We start from the raw sequence: 20,520 nt of genomic DNA, 5'->3' as shown, positions 1-20,520 counted from the left end.
GGTGGCGGGCACTTGTAGTCCCAGCTACTCGGGAGGCTGAGGCAGGAGAATGGCGTGAACCTGGGAGGCAGAGCTTGCAGTGAGCTGAGATCGAGCCACTGCACTCCAGCCTGGACAACAGTGTGAGACTCCGTCTCAAAAAAACAAAAAAAAAAAAGAAGAAAGAAAGAGAGAGGAAGGAAGGAAGGAAGGAAGGAAGGAAGGAAGGAAGGAAGGAAGGAAGGAAGGAAGGAAGGAAGGAAGGAAGGAAGGAAGGAAGGAAGGAAGGAAGGAAGGAAGGAAGGAAGGAAGGAAGGAAGGAAGGAAGGAAGGAAGGAAGGAAGGAAGGAAGGAAGGAAGGAAGGAAGGAAGGAAGGAAGGAAGGAAGGAAGGAAGAGAAATTCCTAAAATGGCCCATGTTCTACCAGCCTCACACACCACCTCTGCAGATCTTAACCCACGACTGACCTCACTGAACTGAACCTGCCACTCCCCTCACCGACATAGGTGCCGGTCATGAAGATTCTTTGGGGAACCTCTCAGGAGCCGTCCCCCATCCCTCCCGGAAGGCGGCACGCGGCACGGCCTGCAAACCCGGCCGTCTCACTGACGACAGAATTTGGAGAAGGCCAGGCACTTACGGTCATGACTCTGTCGATGCGACGCCGGAGGATGTGCACCCAGCGCGCCTGTCCGGAATACTGGGCCACGTAGGGCTCCAGGTCTGGCCATTTCTTGTTCCGTTCACGGTTCACCAGGGCCAGCTCGCTATTGAACAGCATGTAGAGATCCACCGCCTTCTTGTCATAAGTCCGCTTGATAGCCTAGGGAAGAGGAGGAAGAGGCTGGCGACGTGCCCGGGAAGGCGGGTTCCCTCCGGTCACTCATCCCAGAGGAAAGCTGCACCCCGCTGCAGGAGTCACACTCCCGGGGACGCCGAAGCCAGGGAACAGAAGAAAGACAAGAGGCGCCCGAATGCTGGACGTGGAGAAGGGCACGCGTGGAGGCAGGAGGGTCTCCGGAAGGCTCGGAAGGGACTCCAGGAAAGCACGCGGGACGGGAAGCCGAGGAAGCCGCGGGGCAGGTGCACCTCGCGGGAGGCAAGCCTGTGGAAGGTGTCCAGCAGGAGCACGCCGTGCTGCACGTCCCGCACCAACTCGAAGGCTGAGGTGATCAGGTTCTGGGTCATCACCTCCAGGTCCTTGATTCCGGCACGGAACCTGCACCGGTGGAGAGGCATGTGGCAGCTGAGTGCCCTCGCCTGCCCCCAAGTCCAACCCCTGAGGAAGAATCCCATGCATTGCTGAGGACGGAGGGCTTCCTGTGTGCCGGGCACTCTAAGTACCTTACCTACATGAATCCATTTAATCCTCAAAACAATGCTGTGAGATAGGCTCTATCCCTAACCCTATTGCGTAGAGGAGGAAGTGGAGACAGCTGGTGGAGTAATTTGCCCAATGTCATATATCTGGTATGTGGCAGAACCAAGATCCAAGTCCGGAAAGGCTCACTCTGGAACCCTCAACCCAAGCTGCCACCCGCCTCCCCTGCACTCTTTCTCCCCCACCCCACCGCCCTGATCCCGATCTGTCCTTCCACCATTTCCTTTGCACACTCTCGCCACTCCTCCCACTGTTGGCTGCCTGACCTGCCTTCCCCGCCCACGCCTGGCATCAGCCTGTGGTTCCCTCACTTATTGAAGTCTTCGTGCCAAGAGGTGTTCTTGACATCCAGGATGCCCCCGCGAACGGCTCGCAGCATGTACAGATTTTTATGAAAGATGTCCTCAATCTCCAGCAAGTTCCGTGTTATCTGTGGCCCCTGGGCACCAAAGAAGCAAGGAAGGGGACCCTGCTTGCCATCTTCCCAGCGGGCGAAGTGATACTGACAGTCACATACCTAAAAAAGAAGCCAGCGTGAGGGTTCCTGCTTTCCTTCCAAACTCCAAAGTCCTAAGCTATTTGGTTTAGCTTCAAATGTCTAAAAACATCACTGTGAGTGATAGCAAGTGAAAAAAAAATATATATATATATATATATCTAAAAACCAGGGAGGGCCAACCAGCTGCAGGGGGCTGCTGGGATGAACTTTGGCGGCAGAATGAAATATGAAATAGTAGGGCAGCGATAAGGAGCAAATGCCAGAAAAAGCGGTGTGGTAGTAGGACACACAATTGTGCAGGAAAAGCCAATGTGGTAAGTGCAATTTTATTTTATTTTGTTTTATTTTTTTGAGACAGTCTCTCTCTGTTGCCCAGGCTGGAGTGCAGTGGCGTGATCTCAGCTCACTGCAACCTCCGCTTCCCGGGTTCAAGAGATTCTCCTGCCTCAGCCTCCCAAGCAGCTAGGATTACAGGCGTGCACCACCACGCCCGGCTAATTTTTGTATTTTTAGTAGAGACAGGGTTTCACCATGTTGGCCAGGCTGGTCTCGAACTCCTGACAGCAGGTGATCTGGCCGCCTCAGCCTCCCAAAGTGCTGAGATTACAGGTGTGAGCCACCGCGCCCAGCCATAAGTTCAATATTTAGCCTCTGCCCTGTTTGCCCTGGTTCCTGGGGTGGGAGGTGGGGAGGGATTCTGGAGGGTCTGCTGTTAGCTTTTGGTTCTTCAGTCTTCCCACCTCAATAAGGTCCTTGCAGCGCTGCACAAAGGCATCAACCTGAGCAAAGATGCTGGTCTGGTCTAGGACCCAGCCTCGACTGGAGAACCTGTGTCAGGAGAAAGGCTGACTGAATTGGAAGGCAAGAGCATCAGTCTGGCTATGCAAACCTAGACCAGGAGCCCTGCATTCAGGGAAAGCCCTAGAAAATCAGACCCCGAGAAACAACTCTCCTGAATCCCAAAGGACAAGACTCAAGGTGAGAAGAATCAGACAGGAGACAGAGCATCAAAGTTCTAGGAGCAGATTCATACATAAAAGAATTTTAGACGATGGGGTCAAGATAGGAGGAAAAGACCAGGTAGGGTTCCTGGGATCAGGGAGGAGAGATTATTAAAATAAGAAGCCAGGCAGGGCGCGGTGGCTCACACCTGTAATCCCAGCACTTTGAGAGGCCAAGGCGGGTGGATGACAAGGTCAGGAGATCGAGACCATCCTGGCTAACATGGTGAAACGCTGTCTCTATTAAAAATACAAAAAATTAGCCTGGCATTGTGGCAGGTGCCTGTAGTCCCAGCTACTGGGGAGGCTGAGGCAGGAGAATGGCGTGAACCCGAGAGGCTGAGCTTGCTGTGAGCTGAGATCGCACCACTGCACTCCAGCCTGGGCGACAGAGCAAGACTCTGTCTCAAAAAAAAATTAAAATTAAAATTAAAAAAAAAAAAAGGAGAAGCCAGGGCAATGAGCTACAGTATCTGTATCCAGACAGAAAACTTGGCCAGATGTAGAAACTCCTGGGTCTAGGAAAATACAACCAAGAGGCTAAACAAAGTGTACAGGAAAGAAGTCAGAATCTACTCTCTTACGGGGGTGACAAGGGAGTTGAGATATGAGATGTTAGGGGAGGCATATCGTACTGGGTGTGCATCTGCACAGCCTGTAGGTAGTGATCTTTCCAAGCGTGACAACAGAGAATGCAGCCTTGCAGGTCCTCCTTGCTGGAAGAGACGTATCCCTCAAAGATCCGGTCCAGGGAGATGGCGTGGCAGCATAAGCGGATGATCTCATTGCTCATCTACGGAAGGAGTCCCCACAGCCTCTGTCTCTGCCTCCTTGACACCCAGCTCCTTCTCTGCATCCCCCTGCCCATGCTTCATGTCTCAGCCCCCTACTCCTTGATTTGACTCCTGAAACTCATCCCACCCCTGGTTCTCCACCCCTGGTTCTCCACCCCTGGTTCTCCACCCCTGGCCAGGCTGACACCTCTGGGTTCCGTGCCCACTCCTTGTCCTAGGTGGCCCCTTACTCTGCCTCAGCCCAGCTCTGCAGCTGCCCTGCCCAGCAAGGTCTCAGCTCAGTGTCCCTTCGCCCACTCTTTGGCTATTTCACCCCCAGTGAATGCACCAGGCCCTGCTCCTCAAAAGCCGGTGCTCCTTCCTAAATCCCCCTCTCCCCCACTGCAATCTCCATCTTGAGGAATGGGAAGAAGAGCTTTTCCTTCCACACAGCTCAGCTTGGGGGTCTGTTCTTCCTGCTGCTTCCCCGTGTTCCACCAACTCCTCTTCTGAAGCCCCTCCTCCTGCCTAAGCCGCCTCCACCTAGAAACAGAAAGTCCAGCCCAGGCTCCAACGCTGAGCAACCCTAAAGCAGATCATGCCGGTAGAAGCCTTCTGAGCTCAGTCTCTGAGCAGAAGGGCAATCTTCACTACCTTTTCAACCACAGATCCTCTGCCGAATGCATTCCCCCTGCTTCAGAAAACCCGGCCACCCTCATAAACCCCTCCATCCCGCCCTCGGCATATGCACACCTTTCGGAAGAGCGAGGTCAGTCTCTCCCGAGTGTTGTAATGGGGAGAGTTGACCCAGATGATGCGGATGAGACTGATCAGCTTAGGCAGCTTGCTAGAGATGTCCCTGGGCTTCATGAAAGCCAACTCCTGGTAAGGTTCCTTCAGGATTGACAAAAAGGTCAGGTTTGACTGTGCTTGACGAGAGCCATCCTGGCAGTAAAGAGAGACGAGAAGTAGATTTATGCACTGGAAAGCACTGATTCAACACAAGTGCTTTTTTTTTTTTTTTTTTAGATGGAGTTTTACTCTTGTCACCCAGGCTGGAGTGCAATAGCGCGATCTCAGCTCACTGCAACCTCCGCCTCCCAGGTTCAAGCAATTCTCCTGCCTCAGCCTCCTGAGTAGCTGGGATTGCAGGTGCCCACCACCACGCCCAGCTAATCTTTGTATTTTTAGTAGAGATGGGGTTTCACCATGTTGGCCAGGCTGGTCTCGAACTCCTGACTTCGGGTAATCCACCTGCCTCAGCCTCCCAAAGTGCTGGGATTACAGGCGTGAGCCACCACACCCAGCCCATAAGTGCTTTTTAACCACCTTCAACCCCATTCTGACTTGCCTCTAAGAGGCATCCCTCCCATCAGCCCTACACAGTAGCGATCATTTCAGGTCTCTGTGAGCCTTCGGACCAGAGTTAGCACATGTCAACTTTTCTGTCTTTTCTCATGTGTGTGCCCTAGCTCCCCCACCAGACTGAGAATTCCCTCGAGTCTAGATTTTTCTAGATTTTGTGTCTGTTTTCTCCAGGTGAATTCAGGACTCTGCACTAAGTGGACACTCTGTTGCTGTTGATCAACTGGCCGCACATCACTCTCATTCGTCCCCATAGTTGTCACCCAGTTCCCTTTCACTGCCCTGTTCTCAGCCAGGGCTTTAGGCTCCTCCAGTTAGTTCTGGCTCAATTCCCTTAATACCCAGCTGAAAACTTCACCTAGGAAGACAGGTCCTCTATCTGTATTCTACAGGCCACTCTTACCTCCTGTGTGACCCAGCACTAACATAATCAGCTTGTCACATCGTATCAAAATTTTTTTTAATGTTTATTGGCCAGGTGTGGTGGCTCACACCTATAATCTCAACACTTTAGGAGGCCAAGGATCACCAGGAGTTTGAGACCAGCCTGGACAACATAGTGAGATCCTGTCTCTACAAAAAATTTAAAAATTAGGCCAGGCAAGGTGGCTGACACCTGTAATCCCAGCACTTTGTGAGGCCGAGGTGGGTGGATCACTTGAGGTTAGGAGTTCGAGACCAGCCTGGCCAACATGATGAAACCCCATCTTTACTAAAAATACAAAAATTAGCCAGGCATGGTGGTGGGCACCTGTAATCTCAGCTACTCGGGAGGCTGAGGCAGGAGAATCACTTGAACCCAGGAGGCAGAGGTTGCAATGAGCCGAGATCGTACCACTGCACTCCAGCCTGATCAACAGAGCAAGACTCTGTCTCAAAATAATAATAATAGAAAAAATTAACAATTGAGCTGGGTGAGGTAGCTCACGCCTGTAATCCCAACACTTTAGGAGGCTGAAGTGGGTGGATCACTTGAGCTCAGGAGTTTGAGACCAGCCTGGGCAACATAGCAAAATCCTGTCTCTACAAAAAATACAACAGTTAGCCGGACATGCTGGTGCACACCTGTAGTCCCAGCTACTCAGGAGGCTGATGTGGGAGGATCCCTTGAGCCCAGGAGGTAGAGGTTGCAGGGAGCCGAGATCGCGCCACTGCACTCCAGCCTCCAGCACCCTGTCTCAAAAGGAAAAAAAAGAAACGAAAAGAAAAGAAAAAGAGCCAGGTGCGGTGGCTCACGCCTATAATCCCAGCACTTTGGGAGGCCGAGATGGGTGGATCACCGAGGTCAGGCATTTGAGACCAGCCTGAGTAACATGGTGAAGCCCCGTCTCTACTAAAAACACAAAAATTAGCCAGGCTTGGTGGCGGGCACCTGTAATCTCAGCTACTCGGGAGGCTGAGGCAGGAGAATCACTTGAACCTGGGAGGCAGAGGTTGCAGTGAGCTGAGATCGCACCACTGCACTCCAGCCTGGGCAACAGAGCCAGACTCTGTCTCAAAAATAATAATAAAAAAGAAAAGAAAATGAAAAAAAGTGTGTATCCCTTTTCCTTGGATTTTCCTTGGAAGACAGATTCAAGCAAAGAGAAAAGGTATTTATCTTGTAATTCCTGGACTGAACCACATGAGCTCATCTTTGGCTCCCACGCTGTCTAGTAATCCTGTTTTGGGTAATCTTATTTTCCCAGCTGGGTGGCAGGGGTTGTGCTCACAGAAGGTACTTGATGTATATTTACTGGTTAACGTGATGTCTCTCTCCTTAGGGACCCTCTATTCTACTATTTTATACTCTCCTGCAAGTACAAGGCCGAACCCTGGGTGGGTCAGTCTGTGCTATCGAAGATTGCCTTGGCTCCCTCTCCTTACTTAGCTCCCTGTATCATCCCAACCATTGCCCACTTCTTGCTGAGCCTGAATCCTTTGATTCGCTCACAAACCTGGATCTGCTGTGCCAGTTTCATAAAGGGTGCCAAGTAGGACGATTTGGCAAGGTGCAGGATGGATTCAACATGCTTCACTCCCTTCTTCACCAGCTGCTTACTGATGCCAGACAGGTCCATGCATCGGTTGCGCCAGAACTCAATCTCCTCCAGAGGACCTAAATTTTCTCCTGTCTCCACAGTCTCCTGGGCACTGAGCATCTCCTTTATCTGCCGGGTCCAGTGGATCATGGAGGCTGCAGGGGAGAGTACAAAATCTCCTTCATTTCTTCACACTGCTTCCCAACAGCATCCTTCCCTCCCTGCAACCCCGACAGAGACCTCCTAACCCAACTCCATTGTCAGCATCCGAGCCTCCCCTTTCCCTCTCCCCTGTGATCGCCGGGTGATGCTGGCAGTGCCAGCCACTCACTCTCTAGCCGTTGCACCAGCTCTTTGTCCTTTACCACCATCTCAGGCTTCATGTTCATGGCCTCTGCAGGGATGTAGAGGACCGTGTGTCCCTCCAGTTTGTACCGAGTGTCTAAGGAAAGGAAAGTTTGTGGAAGTGGACAGAGGGGATGAGTTCTTGCTGGCCCCGTAGGAATCATGGTTGATGATCGTTAGGGGACCAGGAAGCATATGCATTTCAGGAGAGCAGGTGGAAGAAATGATGACTCATGCTTTTTTGATATCAAGAAATGACCAAAGGCAAGAGGGAAACCTCATGGAGTTATAACAAGAAATTGCCATAAAATAACGTCAAAGATCTGTATCGCGCCTTCAACACTCTCTACCACGAGACATGCGAGTCCCCCCAGTGTCCCCACAGCACCTATATTTCCCTTTCCCCACATGTGCTTTTAGAAATTTCCAAGTCTAAGTTGAAGCAGGTCTGGCCAACCAGTTCTACAACAGAAAAGTGTGTCTGGATTAGAAAGCGGATCTTGGCAGGGCATGGTGGCTCACACCTGTAATCCCAGCACTTTGGGAGGCCAAGGCAGGTGGATCATGAGGTCAGGAGGTCGAGACCAGCCTGGCCAACATGGTGAAACTCCACCTCTACTAAAGATACAAAAAATTAGCCAAGTGTGGTGGCATGTGCCTGTAATCCCAGCTACTCGAGAGGCTGAGGCAGGAGAATCGCTTGAACCCAGGGGGCAGAGGTTGCAGTGAGCCAAGATCGCGCCATTGCACTCCAGCCTGGGCAACAGGGCGAGACTCCATCTCAAAAAAAAAAAAAAAAGAAGAAGAAGAAGGCGGATCTTGTACCCTAATCTACCAATTCGATAAGCATGCTGAATACTTCTTCCACGCAGGTGTTCGGACGAAGGACCCACCACTTCACTAGTTGTACAGTTGGGGGACACTAAGGAGAAACTAGTCACTCTGGTCTTCCCACTTACCTGTCAGGCAGGCCAAGAACTTGTGCAGATGAGAAGCAAAATGATTTCTAATGCTCTCAGGCCAGCCTGTGTTTGCAAAGATCTGAGGGGCAAAGACTCCACTGAGCAGCCGAAGCAGGGCCGGGATATAGGGGCCCCGCACCATCCCAAACTGCACGGTTGCCTCAAAGTTCTCCCAGGTGATGGGGACCGGTGCTTGGCGAATGAAGTAGACAAGCTGGTTCTGGGTCTGCATGGAAGACAGCAGATGAGAGTTCAGTCTCCAGGCCCAGCCATGACACCCAGTCACGAAAGCCCGGCTGAGTTCTTTCTCACATCCCTCAGGGTATCCTGATCCTTCTCTAAACGGAAGTGCCATAAAGTTCCTCCTGTTCTTTTCATGGATGTAAGATTCCATATCCAGAGATGAGGGGAGGAAATGCAGAGAGTATGCCTTGAGAGTAGGGACTGTACATTTTGTCCAACTAGGCTCCAGAACCTAGTACACTGCCTGGCATAGAGTAGATGCTCAATAATGTTTGTTGGATGGATGAATGGATCGATAGAAAGAAAGGATGGAATGGAGGAAGCACTTCAGCCAATGGAAAAAGCAGAAAGGAGAAGGACTGGAAGGAAGAGACAATTGTCTAGGGTTTTCCATTTTGGTTGCATATATTTCTCCCAAAATTTTACATATATGCTTCAATTTTGCTTATGGTGAGTTTTTGGGGTTTACATACAAAAGCATATATCTTTCGTGTAATTAAATATAAAACTCCTTAAAGTTCTGACTGCTACATATTTAGAAAGGCCATTTCCACCCTAATATCAGACTCACCTGTTTCATTTGGTTTTTTTAGTGCTTTTTTGACTAGTCTTGGCAATTTTTTTTTTTTTTTTTTTTGAGATGGAGTCTTGCTTTGTCACTCAGGCTGGAGTGCAATGGTGCAATCTCAGCTCATTGCAATCTCCGTCCCCCGGGTTCAAGCGATTCTCCTGCCTCAGCCTCCCGAGTATCTGGGATTACAGGCCCGCACCACCACACCTGGCTAATTTTTATATTTTTAGTAGAGACAGGGTTTCACCAGGTTGGCCAGGCTGGTCTCAAACTCCTGACCTCAGATGATCCATCTGCCTCTGCCCCCCAAAGCGCTGGGATTACAGGTGCGAGCCACCACACCCGGCTGACAATTTATTTAATTTTAAAAACAAAGTAAAGCACAAGGAAGAAATTAATAATCATCTGTCTTCTTACTACCCAGAAATAAAATAAATATTGGCATTTTGTGTCCTTTTTTTCTTTTTGAGACGAAGTTTCGCTCTTGTTGCCCAGGCTGGAATGCAATAGCATGATCTCAGCTCACCACAACTTCCGCCTCCCAGGTTCAAGCGATTCTCCTGCCTCAGCCTCCCGAGTAGCTGGGATTACAGGCATGTGCCACCACGCCCGGCTAATTTTTGTATTTTTAGTAGAGACAGGGTTTCTCCATGTTGGTCAGGCTGGTCTCAAACTCCTGACCTTAGGTGATCCGCCTGCCTTGGCCTCCCAAAGTGCTAGGATTATAGGCGTGAGCCACTGTGCCTGGCCATGTCTATTTTTTTAAAAGCTTAACAACAATTATTTTTGTGAAGATGACATATGTTAAATATAAATAATTGAAACAATGCAGAAAAGTACAAAGATAAAAGTTAAAATGTCATCTAAAATTCCACCACCTAAAAATTAATATTGTTAATATTAGAGAAAACATTATTCTACATATTTTTCTATAGCTATATACATATAGAAAATTTAATTAAAATCATTATTTTTAAATAGGAGCAAGCTGTTTTTAATTAAAACTATTAAATTTAATTTTACTTGAATTTAAGCAAATAAAAAGAAATAGAAGTAGCTATAAAGGAATTCTTGAGCTTCAAATAAATGTTTCTTCATCCAGAAGAGAGGTTTCTTCCCAAAGGATCCCTTTCTATGGTGGTAAGAAAAAAAGATTATGAAAAATATTATGAGTTTTCTCACTAACTTTCGATTTTGAGTTCTATTAGCTCACTGCTTTGAAAGACCCAATCCAGAATCTAATCCAAGATCACACATGGTCATGTCTCTTAGTATCCTTTAATTTTAAACCACTCCCCAACCTTTTTCTTTCATGGCATTGATTTTCTTTTTATTTTTAATTTAATTTGTTTTATTTATTTATTTATTTATTTATTTATCTGAGACGGAGTCTCACTCTGTTGCCCAGGCTTGAGTGCAATGACGCGATCTTGGCTCACTGCAACCTCTGCCTCCCTGGTTCAAGCGATTCTCCTGCCTCAGCCTCCCAAGTAGCTGGGATTACAGGTGCACACCGCCACGCCCGGCTAATTTTTTTGTATTTTAGTAGAGATAGGGTTTCACCATGTTGCCCAGGCTGGTCTCAAACTCCTGAGCTCAGGCAATCCACCCACCTTTGCCTCCCAAAGTGCTAGGATTACAGGCGTGAGCCACTGTGCCCAGCTCATAATTTTTAAATTTTTAATTTTTTTTTTTTTTTTTCTGAGACAGACTCTCGCTCTGTCACCCAGGCTGGAGTGCAGTGGCACAATCTTGGCTTGCTGCAACCTCCACCTCCTGGGTTCAAGCGATTGTGTCACGGCATTGATATTTCTAATAGTCCAGGCCAGTTTTCTTTTCCCAATATGTCTCTTAATTTGGATTTATCGGATTGTCTCCTTATTGCCAGATTCAAGTTAAATATTCTTAGCAGGATTACCACATAGGGGATATTCCTAAGGAATTAATTTTTCCTACAATTGAGTAGCTTAGCCAAGATGTACAACAAATTTTGTGGAATACAGTGTGTCCTTTTTGATTTCCAGGTTCAGTTCCTTCTGCATTTCAGGGAAATTATTTGTATTTCATCTTTACATTTATATTGTTTCATTTGTTGGCTCTCTATACAAGATCATCTATGTTAGTCTTTCATATCTGTTAGCTTCTCTAATTGTGTTAATGTCCTTGGCTTTTTCTTCTGCATACATTGTGATTACCTCAAGCCTCTTCTCTGTCAGTGATAGGATTTTCTGGGTTAGCTATTCAGTTCCTTGCTATTTCCAATCTACTGGTTTTATAACACGCTGCCTTATTCATTTCCTAAAATCTGCAATCTCCCTTTTATCTCATTCTCACATTTTATCATTTCAGTGCTCAGCTTTTTTTTTTAATTGAATCCCTGGTCTTATTAAGTTGTAGTAGAACATGGTACTGTTGTGAGGACTCTCCTGTTCATTCAGTTACGTTTTCCTCTTTTGCATGCTTTGTTCCTCTTTTTTCTTTGATGTAATGCGCTTGCAGTTACTATGCAATTTCTTTTCATTTTGCTCGTGCTTGGGCAGCAAGCATGTGAACTCATTCTTTTTGCTTTAATGTACTGTGGGTGATTTGACCTCCCACTGTGAGAGACCAGTTTATTTTTGCCCCTGGAAGTTAAAGTGAAAGGGTTGGGTGTTTTATGTTTTATTCACTTTTCTTTGGCCTAAGAGAATTGCCTCAGGGAAATGGACAGGTGGTTAGTGCTAATTTAAGGTAGTGAAAAATCTTTGTTAAAACACCTCGGCTCAAGCCGGGTGTGGTGGCTCACACCTGTAATCCCAGCACTTTCGGAGGCCAAGGCAGGTGGATCACCTGAGGTTGGGAGTTCAAGACCAGCCTGACCAACATGGAGGAACCCCATCTCTACTAAAAATACAAAATTAGCCTGGTGTGGTGGTACATGCCTGTAATCCCATATACTCGGGAGGCTGAGGCAGGAGAATCGCTTGAACCCGGAAGGCAGAGGTTGTAGTGAGCCGAGATTGCGCCATTGCACTCCAGCCTGGGCAACAAGAGCAAAACTCCGTCTCAAAAAAACAAACAAACAAACAAACAAACCTAGGCTCCTCCTCTTTTTTTGTTTTTTTTTTTTGTTTTTTTTTTTTGGAGATGGAGGTCTTGCTGTGTTGCCCAGGATTGATTCGAACTCCTGGGCTCAAGTAATCCTTTGGCTTTGGCCTCCAAAGTAGCTGGGACTAAAGGCACAGGCCTGTCTTTCTCTTTACTAAGATTACCCCCTCTCAAGTTCACTCCATGTAACCAGGGGAGCACCATTCTTTCACTTGGTGCGTATGTTTTTCATTGGTCTCCCATTTTTAAAGTGTATTAGATTAAATTTGTTTACTCTCAGGGTTTTTTTGTGTTCTTTTTGGTTGGTTTGGTTTTTTTTATTTTTCGGTAGTTTTACTTTTTGCTCATTTTATCAGGTATTCAAGGGTAATAATTTTTAAAGGAAGTTTCAACTGGCCCTTTTGGTTTTTTTTGTTTTTTGTTTTTCTTTTTTGAGACAGGTTCTCACTCTGTTACCCAGGCTGGAGTGCAGTGAAGTGATCACACCTCACTGCAACCTCCACCTCCCAGGCTCAAGTGATCCTCCCACCTCAGCCTCCCAAGTAGCTGGGACTATAGGTGTGCACCATCATGCCTGGCTAATTTTTGTATTTTTTGTAGAGATGGGGTTGCACTATGTTACCCAGGCTGGTCTCGAACTCCTAGGCTCAAGCGATCAGCCTGCCTCGGCCTCCCGAAGTGCTAGGATTACAGGCGTGAGCCAAATATGATAGTTTTTATATAAAATGATCTTTATGATATTAAGATTCCTACTCTGAAACAAGTTGTGGCTCATCATTTCTTCGAATCGTTTTTCATGGCCTGCAACAAAGTTGTTTTCTTTCATATAAATCATACTTTTATATTAAAATGCATATTCAAATATAAATATATTTTGCAAATTTTGGTTCCTTTTGCGAATGAAATCTTTTTTCATTGTTTTGTGGCTGATTACTGCCAGTGCACAGGGCAAAAGGTCTTCTGCCCATGTTGAATGCAGAATGCTTCACAAATTGCATCATGGTTTCACAGGGCCATGCCAATCATCCCCATCCTTTCCACTTTCGTATATGTGCTGCCAATAAGAGCAAAGCAACAGCCTTTTAACTTTTCCAACATTTTATTTCCAAAATTTTCAAAGATATATACAGAAAAGTTCAAAGAATTTTACAATGATGACCCGTACGACCACCGCCCAGATTCTACCAGCAACATTTTACTATCCATCTGTCTTTTAACTGTCTCCCTACCCTAGGTCTACCCTTGTCTAATGTATTCTCCACATTGTTGAAATAGTTATCTATCTAAACTATGAAACACTTCAATAGCACTCTCTGGGATAGTGGCCAAATTCTCGAGTATAACATACAAGGCCCTTCAAAAGCTGACCCCAAGCCCCTTTCAGTATCACTTCCCACTACTTCTCTTTTCTTTGTACATAGAGTGGTCTTCGCTGAATAGCTCTTACCTAGTCTTGATGGAATCCTACTTACCCTCATCCCAGCTCAAATAGCACCTCCACCATCAAGCCTTCCCAGAATCCACTGGCTCCATTAGTTGCTCCCATAACGCTCCTATAAAGCTTTGCCCATGATCACAAACTATAGTAAAAATTTGCTTAATTTGCTTATATGTCTGTCTTCCCCACTAGACCAGGACAGCATTCTTCTTTTTGAGACAGAGTCTTTCTCCGTCACCAGGCTGGAGTGCAGTGGCATGATCTCAGCTCACTGAAACCTCTGCCTCCCAGGTTCAAGCGATTCTTCTGCCTCAGCCTCCCAAGTAGCTGGGATTACAGGCATGCACCACCACGTCTGGCTAATTTTTGTATTTTTAGTAGAGATGGGGTTTCACCATGTTGGCCAGGATGTTCTCGATCTCCTGACCTCATGATCCGCCCACCCGCCTCGGCCTCCCAAAGTGATGGGATTACAGGCGTGAGCCACCGCGCCCGGCCCATGACAGCATTCTTGCGTCATCCTTCTTCCTATCCTTGCCACCAAGTAGGGTGCCTGACACAGTGGGGCTCAATAGGCCGTGGGCACAGGAGATGACAAGACTTAAGGATGACGAAGGAACTGGGAGCCCTCAGCTCTCTGTAGGACCACCTTTGATCTGGGAATGTAGGGTACGCACCTGTACAGGCATGCCCAGCTCTAGCTTCAGCCCAAAACAAGGGTCAATGAAGATGGTGAGGATGGATTCTGTAGGGTCCTGGGCAAAGTGTTCCAGAATGGCATCGTGCTCCTGTGTCCACACTGCATCCGCCAGTCCTGTCAGTGCAGCTCGGGAAAGGAAGAGGGGCTTCTATAGAAGGAGAGCAAACAGAGGGCCAAAGTAACTACAACTGCCAGGATGAGTCATTCCTCCCATCCACAATCACAAGTGAGGACATGGGAGATGAGAGAAGCCAGACAGGTTCAGAATGGTGAGGAGAAACTGAACGATAGCTTTCAAGCTTTGGAAGAAACATAAAAATAAGATTTCTTGCCTGTAAGAGTAAAAAAAAAAAAAAAAAAAAAAAAAACAGATCATAGAGGAAAACTGGGATATTATCCACCCAACGCAAGAGATTATCTTTATGCCTGTAGTTTTTAAAAATGTCAGCCCTCGATCTCAAAGGTAAAGGTGAATTAAGGGAATGTGTAGGATATTAGCCTAGATCAAGCAATTAGGAGCAGGGAGACCACAAGCTGGAAAAGGGAGAGGGTATAGGAGCAATTTCTTCACGATGGAGTCCCAAAGAAGTATAAAATACTGGGTAAACGTCAATTGGTGCAACAGTAAGGAAAAAGTGAGAAAGGGAAAAAGACATGAAAACACCAAAGAGGGCCGGGTGCGGTGGCTCACGTCTATAATCCCAGCATTTTGGGAGGCCGAGGCAGGTGGATCACCTGAGGTTGAGAGTTCAAGACCAGCCTGACCAACATGGAGAAACCTCGTCTCTACTAAAAATACAAAATTAGCCAGGTGTGGTGGTGCATGACTGTAATCCCAGCTACTCGGGAAGCTGAGGCAGGAGAATCGCTTGAACACAGGAGTCAGAGATTGCAGTGAGCCAAGATCACACCCCTGCACTCCAGCCTGGGTGACAGAGTGAGAATCTGTCTCAAAAAAAAAAAAAAAAAATTAGCTGGGCACGGTGGCTCATGCCTGTAATCCTAGCGCTTTGGGAGGCCAAGGCGGGTGGATCACCTGAGGTCAGGCATTCAAGACCAGCTTGGCCAACGTGGTGAAACCCCATCTCTACTAAAAATACAAAAATCAGCCAGGCATGGTGGTGGGTGCCTGTAATCCCAGCTACTTGGGAGGCTGAGGTAGGAGAATTGCTTGAACCCAGGAGGCAGAGGTTGCAGTGAGCCGAGATTGCACCACTGCACTCCAGCCTGGGTGACAGAGCAAGACTCCGTCTCGAAAATAAATAAATAAATAAATAAAGGAAATCAGAAGATATGAAGATACAGATCAGTGAATTTGCGAAGTCTTTTCATCTTTCCTCCTGGAAGAAGGAATCTCTCTTAAAGTTTCCAGGTCAAGAAAAATTAATAGTGATCTAAAATCTTTCCTATAATACATATAGACAGGATGAACAAATAAGAAAAACACTAAAAACTCAATAAACAAATAGACAAAAGGACCTGCATAGATATGTCATGTTTTTAAATGCAAATATAAAAAAAAAATTGGCTGGGCGTGGTGGCTCACGCCTGTAATCCCAACATTGCAGGAGGCCGGGGTGGGGGGGGGGAGGGGGGGGCGAATCACAAGGTCAGGAGTTCGAAACCAGCCTGGCCAACATGGTGAAACCCCGCCTCTACTAAAAAAAATACAAAAATCAGCCAGGCATGGTGGCATGCACCTGTAATCCCAGCTACTCGGGAGGCTGAGGCAGGAGAATTGCTTGAACCTGGGAGGCAGAGGTTGCCGTGAGCCGAGATCGCGCCACTGCACTCCAACCTGGGTAACAGAGCAAGACTCTGTCCCAAAAAGAAAAAAAAAAAAAAAAAAATATATATATATATATATATATATATATTCACTTGAAGTCAAATACAAATAAAATAATAAAGAAGGCCAGGCACAGTGGCTCACACCTGTAATCCCAGCACTTTGGGAGGCCAAGGTAGGCGGATCACCAGAGGTCAGGAGTTCAAGACCAGCCTGGCCAACATGATGAAACCCCGTCTCTACTAAAAATACAAAAATTATCCCAGCATGGTGGCATGTGCCTGTAATCCCAGCTACTCGGGAGGCTGAGGCAGGAGAAGCACTTGAACCCGGGGGGCAGAGGTTGCGGTGAGCCAAGATCGTGCCACTGCACTCCAGCCTGGGCAACAGAGCAAGACTTTGTCTCAAAAAAAAAAAATCATTTATTGCCCATCATTTTTTTAAAAAAATTCTTGCTAAACAAGTAACACCCAGGCTTGGAAAAGGTGTACTGGCATATTGCTAGCATGAGGGCAAAAAGTATAATGCATTTGTAACATGTGAGGTATTAAAAGTGATAGAAATGTTCTCTATCTTTTGATTCAGTAACTCCACATACAGGAATCTATTTTAAGGAACTATTAACTATTTCAAGAGTGTTAGTTTTACTTATAATATTCATGAAAGTATTCTGAGAGCAAAAAATTAGAAATGGCAAAATGTCCAAGAGCAATGGTTTAACTATGGTATCTGCATAGAACATAGAATGCTATATGGCCGTGAAAAGTGGTGTTTGCAAAAAGTGGTGGCCCTGTGGCTCATGCCTATAATCCCAGCTCTTTCGGAGGCTGAAGCAGGAGACTGCTTGAGTCTGGGAGTTCAAGACTAACCTTGGCAACACAGTAAGACTACAATCTTCACCAAAAAAAAAAAAAAAATTTTTTTTGTTTTTGAGACCAAGTCTTGCTCAGTCGCCCCGGCTGGAGTGCAGTGGCACGATCTTGGCTTACTGCCAACTCTGCCTCCCAGGTTCATGCCATTCTCCTGCCTCAGCCTCCCGAGTAGCTGGGACTACAAGCACCCGCCACCATCCCCAGCTAATTTTTTTTGTATTTTTAGTAGAGACAGGGTTTCACCATGTCAGCCAGGATGGTCTTGATCTCCTGACCTCATGACCCACCCGCCTTGGCCTCTCAAAGTGCTGGGATTACAGGTGTGAGCCACCGTGCCCGGCCAAAAATTTTCTTTTTAATTAGCTGGGCATAGTGGCACATGCTTGTAGTCCTAGCTACTCAGGAGGCTGAGGCAAGAAAACCACCTAAGCCTAGGAGTTCAAGGTTACAGTAAGCTATGATTGTTTCACTGCACTCCAGATTGGACAACAGAGAGAAACCCTGTCTCTTAAAAAAAAAAAAAAAAAAAAAAAAAGTTTACAAAGAGTATATATAACGTGAAGAATAATAGCTGGGCATGGTGGCTCACACCTTTAATCTCAGCACTCTGGGAGGCCAAGGTGGGTGGATCAGTTGAGGCCAGGAGTTCAAGACCAGCCTGGCCAACATGGCAAAACCTTGTCTCTACTAAAAATACAAAAATTAGCCAGGTGCCTGGGCACAGTGGCTCACGTCCTTAATTCCAGCACTTTGGGAGGCCGGGGCAAGAGGATCGCTTGAGCCCAGGAGTTCAAGACCAGCCTGGGCAATACAGCAAGAACCTGTCCCAAAAAATAGAAAAATAAAATTAGCTGGGTGTGGTGGCAGGAACCTGCAGTCCCAGCTACTCAGGAGGCCGAGACATGAGAATCACTTGAGCCTGGGAGGCGGAGATTGCAGTGAGCCCAGATCGTGCCACTGCACTCCAGCCTGGGCAACAGACCAAGACTCTGTTTCAAAAAATAATAATAATACAAATAAAATGTTTTGTGAAAAGGTTTAATACAAAATCATAACATATGGGCTAGGCACGGTGGCTGACACTTGTAATCCTAGCACTTTGGGAGGCCAAGGTAGGTGGATCACCTGAAGTCAGGAGTTTGAGGCCAGCCTGGCCAATATGACAAAACCCCGCCCCTACCAAAAATACAAAAATTAGCCGGGCGTGGTGGTGCATGCTTGTAATCCCAGCTACTTGGGAGGCTAAGGAGGGAGAATCACTTGAACCCCAAAGGTGGAGATTGCAGTAAGCCAAGATCATGCCACTGCACTCCAGCCTGCTTGACGGGAGCAAGACTCCATCTCAGAAAAAAAAAAAAAAAGTAACATATGATAAAGTTAGGATTATACAAAAACAAACAAACTTACAAACCTGTGCACGAAAGTAAAAGATATATCAAAATATCATTTTTTTTGTTTGTTTTTGTTTGTTTTGAGACGGAGTTTTTCTCTTCTTGCCCAGACTGGAGTACAGTGGCACAATCTCAGCTCACTGCAACCTCTGCCCTCAGGTTCAAGCAATTCTCCTGTCTCAGTCAGCCTCCCAAGTAGCTGGGATTACAGGCACCCGCCATCACACCCTGCTAATTTTTGTATTTTTAGTAAAGATGGGGTTTCACTATGTTGGCCAGGCTGGTCTCGAATCCTGACCTCAGGTGATCCACCCACCTTAGCATCCTAAGGTGCTAGGATTATAGGCTTGAGCCACCTTGCCCGGCCAGACATATCAAATATTAATATTAAATGTGTTTGGGCAGTAACACAATGAGTTTTATTTTCTCTGTTTTACTCTTCTGTCTCTTGCCATTTTTTTCTCCGATAGTTATTACTTTTCTCTCCCTTTTTGAAAAATGTCAAGGTCATCACTCTATTCTTCTCACCCAGGTAACTATGGTCATGACTAGGCTTTGATGCAACTTGGAAATAAAGAAGCAGAGGTCATTTAGTGCCATTTCTCAAAGTGATTGAAGCAGTTTCTGTAAATTCTTCAGCCAAAGGAAAGAACTGAAGGAAAGGTGGAAAGAGAATGTCTTAGAAATTGGTATCCACTTAGGACAATATCTTCCCAGCTCCTTCAACTTGTTCAGGTGTTCACCCACATGATGAATAAGCTCATCACAGTTTGACCCAAGGTGGGGAGACGAGAGAAACCTGTGCCTTACTTAAAGCCCTCCTCTCTCCTGGCGAAGGCACAGATGACTTTCTCTTTTACTCAGTGAACTGTATTTGTGGTGAGTAGGCTAACAGCAGAGAGCAAGTAGAAGAAATGGCAACAAGAGAGAATTCCTCATGCGCCATCCACAACTGATCCTTTGATTCACCAGTTTTGGGGGAGGAATATCTGCCACAGGGAAGACCCAAGCCTACCACATCTGCCTCGGGCTCCACTGATTCTTCACTCTGTGCTTGAGGTCCCTCCAACCGTGGCTCTAGGAAGAATAAACATACAAAAAGGAAGGCATTTCTTGGAAAGTTAAACACAGTCAGCTGGGCGCGGTGGCTCACACCTGTAGTCCTAGCACTTTGGGAGTACTAGGCGGGAGGATCACCTGAGGTCAGGAGTTTGAGACCAGCCTGGCCAATATAGTGAAACCCCGTCTCTACTAAAAATACAAAATTAGCCGGGCATGGTGGCGGGTGTCCGTAATTCCAGCTACTCGGGAGGCTGAGGCAGGAGAATCAGCTGAACCCAGGAGGCGGAGCTTGCAGTGAGCCGAGATCACGCCACTGCACACTCCAGCCTGGGCAACAGAGCGAAGACTCTGTCTCAAAAAAAAAAAAAGGAAAGAAAAGAAAGAAAGCTAAACACAGTCACCCAATGACCCAGCAATTCCACTTCTAGGTAGAGACCTGTGAGACTTGAAAGCAAGGACTCAAAGAGAGATTTGCATTACAGCATTCGCAGCAGCATTATTCACAATAGGCAAAAGGTGGCAACAGCCCAGTGTCCTCTAACAGAGGAATGGATAAACAAAAGGTGATGTCAACATGCAGTGGGCTATTATTCAGCCATCAGAAGGCATGGCGGTGTGGTTCATGCTATAACATGAATGAGTCTTGAAAACACAGTGCCAAGTGAAAGAAGCCAGTTATGAGAGACCACTCGATGAAATGTCCAGCATAGGCAAATCCATAAAGACAGAAAATAGATGAGCGGTTCCTGGGATCTGGGGGAAAGGGGGAACCAGCAGTGACTGCTAAAAGACAAGGCTCTGATGCAACTTAGAAGTAAAGATATAGGAGTCACCTGGTGCCAACTTCTCAAGGTGCTTAAAGTGGCTTTCTTTTGGCGGGATAAAAATGTTCTAAAATTAGATAGTGGGAACGTTGCACAGCTTTGTGAATATACCAAAAACCACTCAACTGTAGACTTTAAAAAGGTAAATTTTATAGTCAGTGAATTCTCTCTCAATTTAATGTAAAAAGCTGACTGGGGGCCGGGCACGATGGCTCA

The 20,520-nt window shown here is 46.7% G+C and overlaps 1 protein-coding gene across 1 annotated transcript in view; it reads right to left on the bottom strand.

Moving 5' to 3' along the window:
• Positions 1-20,520, bottom strand: part of LOC100440409 (ephrin-B3) — a 130,095-nt gene that overhangs the window by 92,412 nt on the left and 17,163 nt on the right. Inside the window, exons 6-16 of the mRNA XM_054536196.2 lie at positions 19,434-19,495; positions 14,344-14,514; positions 8,325-8,553; positions 7,352-7,462; positions 6,937-7,175; positions 4,388-4,579; positions 3,497-3,654; positions 2,601-2,688; positions 1,673-1,878; positions 1,070-1,199; positions 621-803 (exon numbers count right to left, since the gene is read on the bottom strand). Coding sequence (XP_054392171.2) covers positions 621-803; positions 1,070-1,199; positions 1,673-1,878; positions 2,601-2,688; positions 3,497-3,654; positions 4,388-4,579; positions 6,937-7,175; positions 7,352-7,462; positions 8,325-8,553; positions 14,344-14,514; positions 19,434-19,495 — 1,769 coding nt within the window. The remainder of the gene's footprint in view (positions 1-620; positions 804-1,069; positions 1,200-1,672; positions 1,879-2,600; positions 2,689-3,496; positions 3,655-4,387; positions 4,580-6,936; positions 7,176-7,351; positions 7,463-8,324; positions 8,554-14,343; positions 14,515-19,433; positions 19,496-20,520) is intronic.

Source organism: Pongo abelii, chromosome 19 (assembly GCF_028885655.2).
Source record: "Pongo abelii isolate AG06213 chromosome 19, NHGRI_mPonAbe1-v2.0_pri, whole genome shotgun sequence".
Taxonomy (NCBI): Eukaryota; Metazoa; Chordata; class Mammalia; order Primates; family Hominidae; genus Pongo; species Pongo abelii.
Note: the sequence above shows the minus strand (reverse complement) of the source record. Positions and strands in the feature narration are given on the sequence as shown.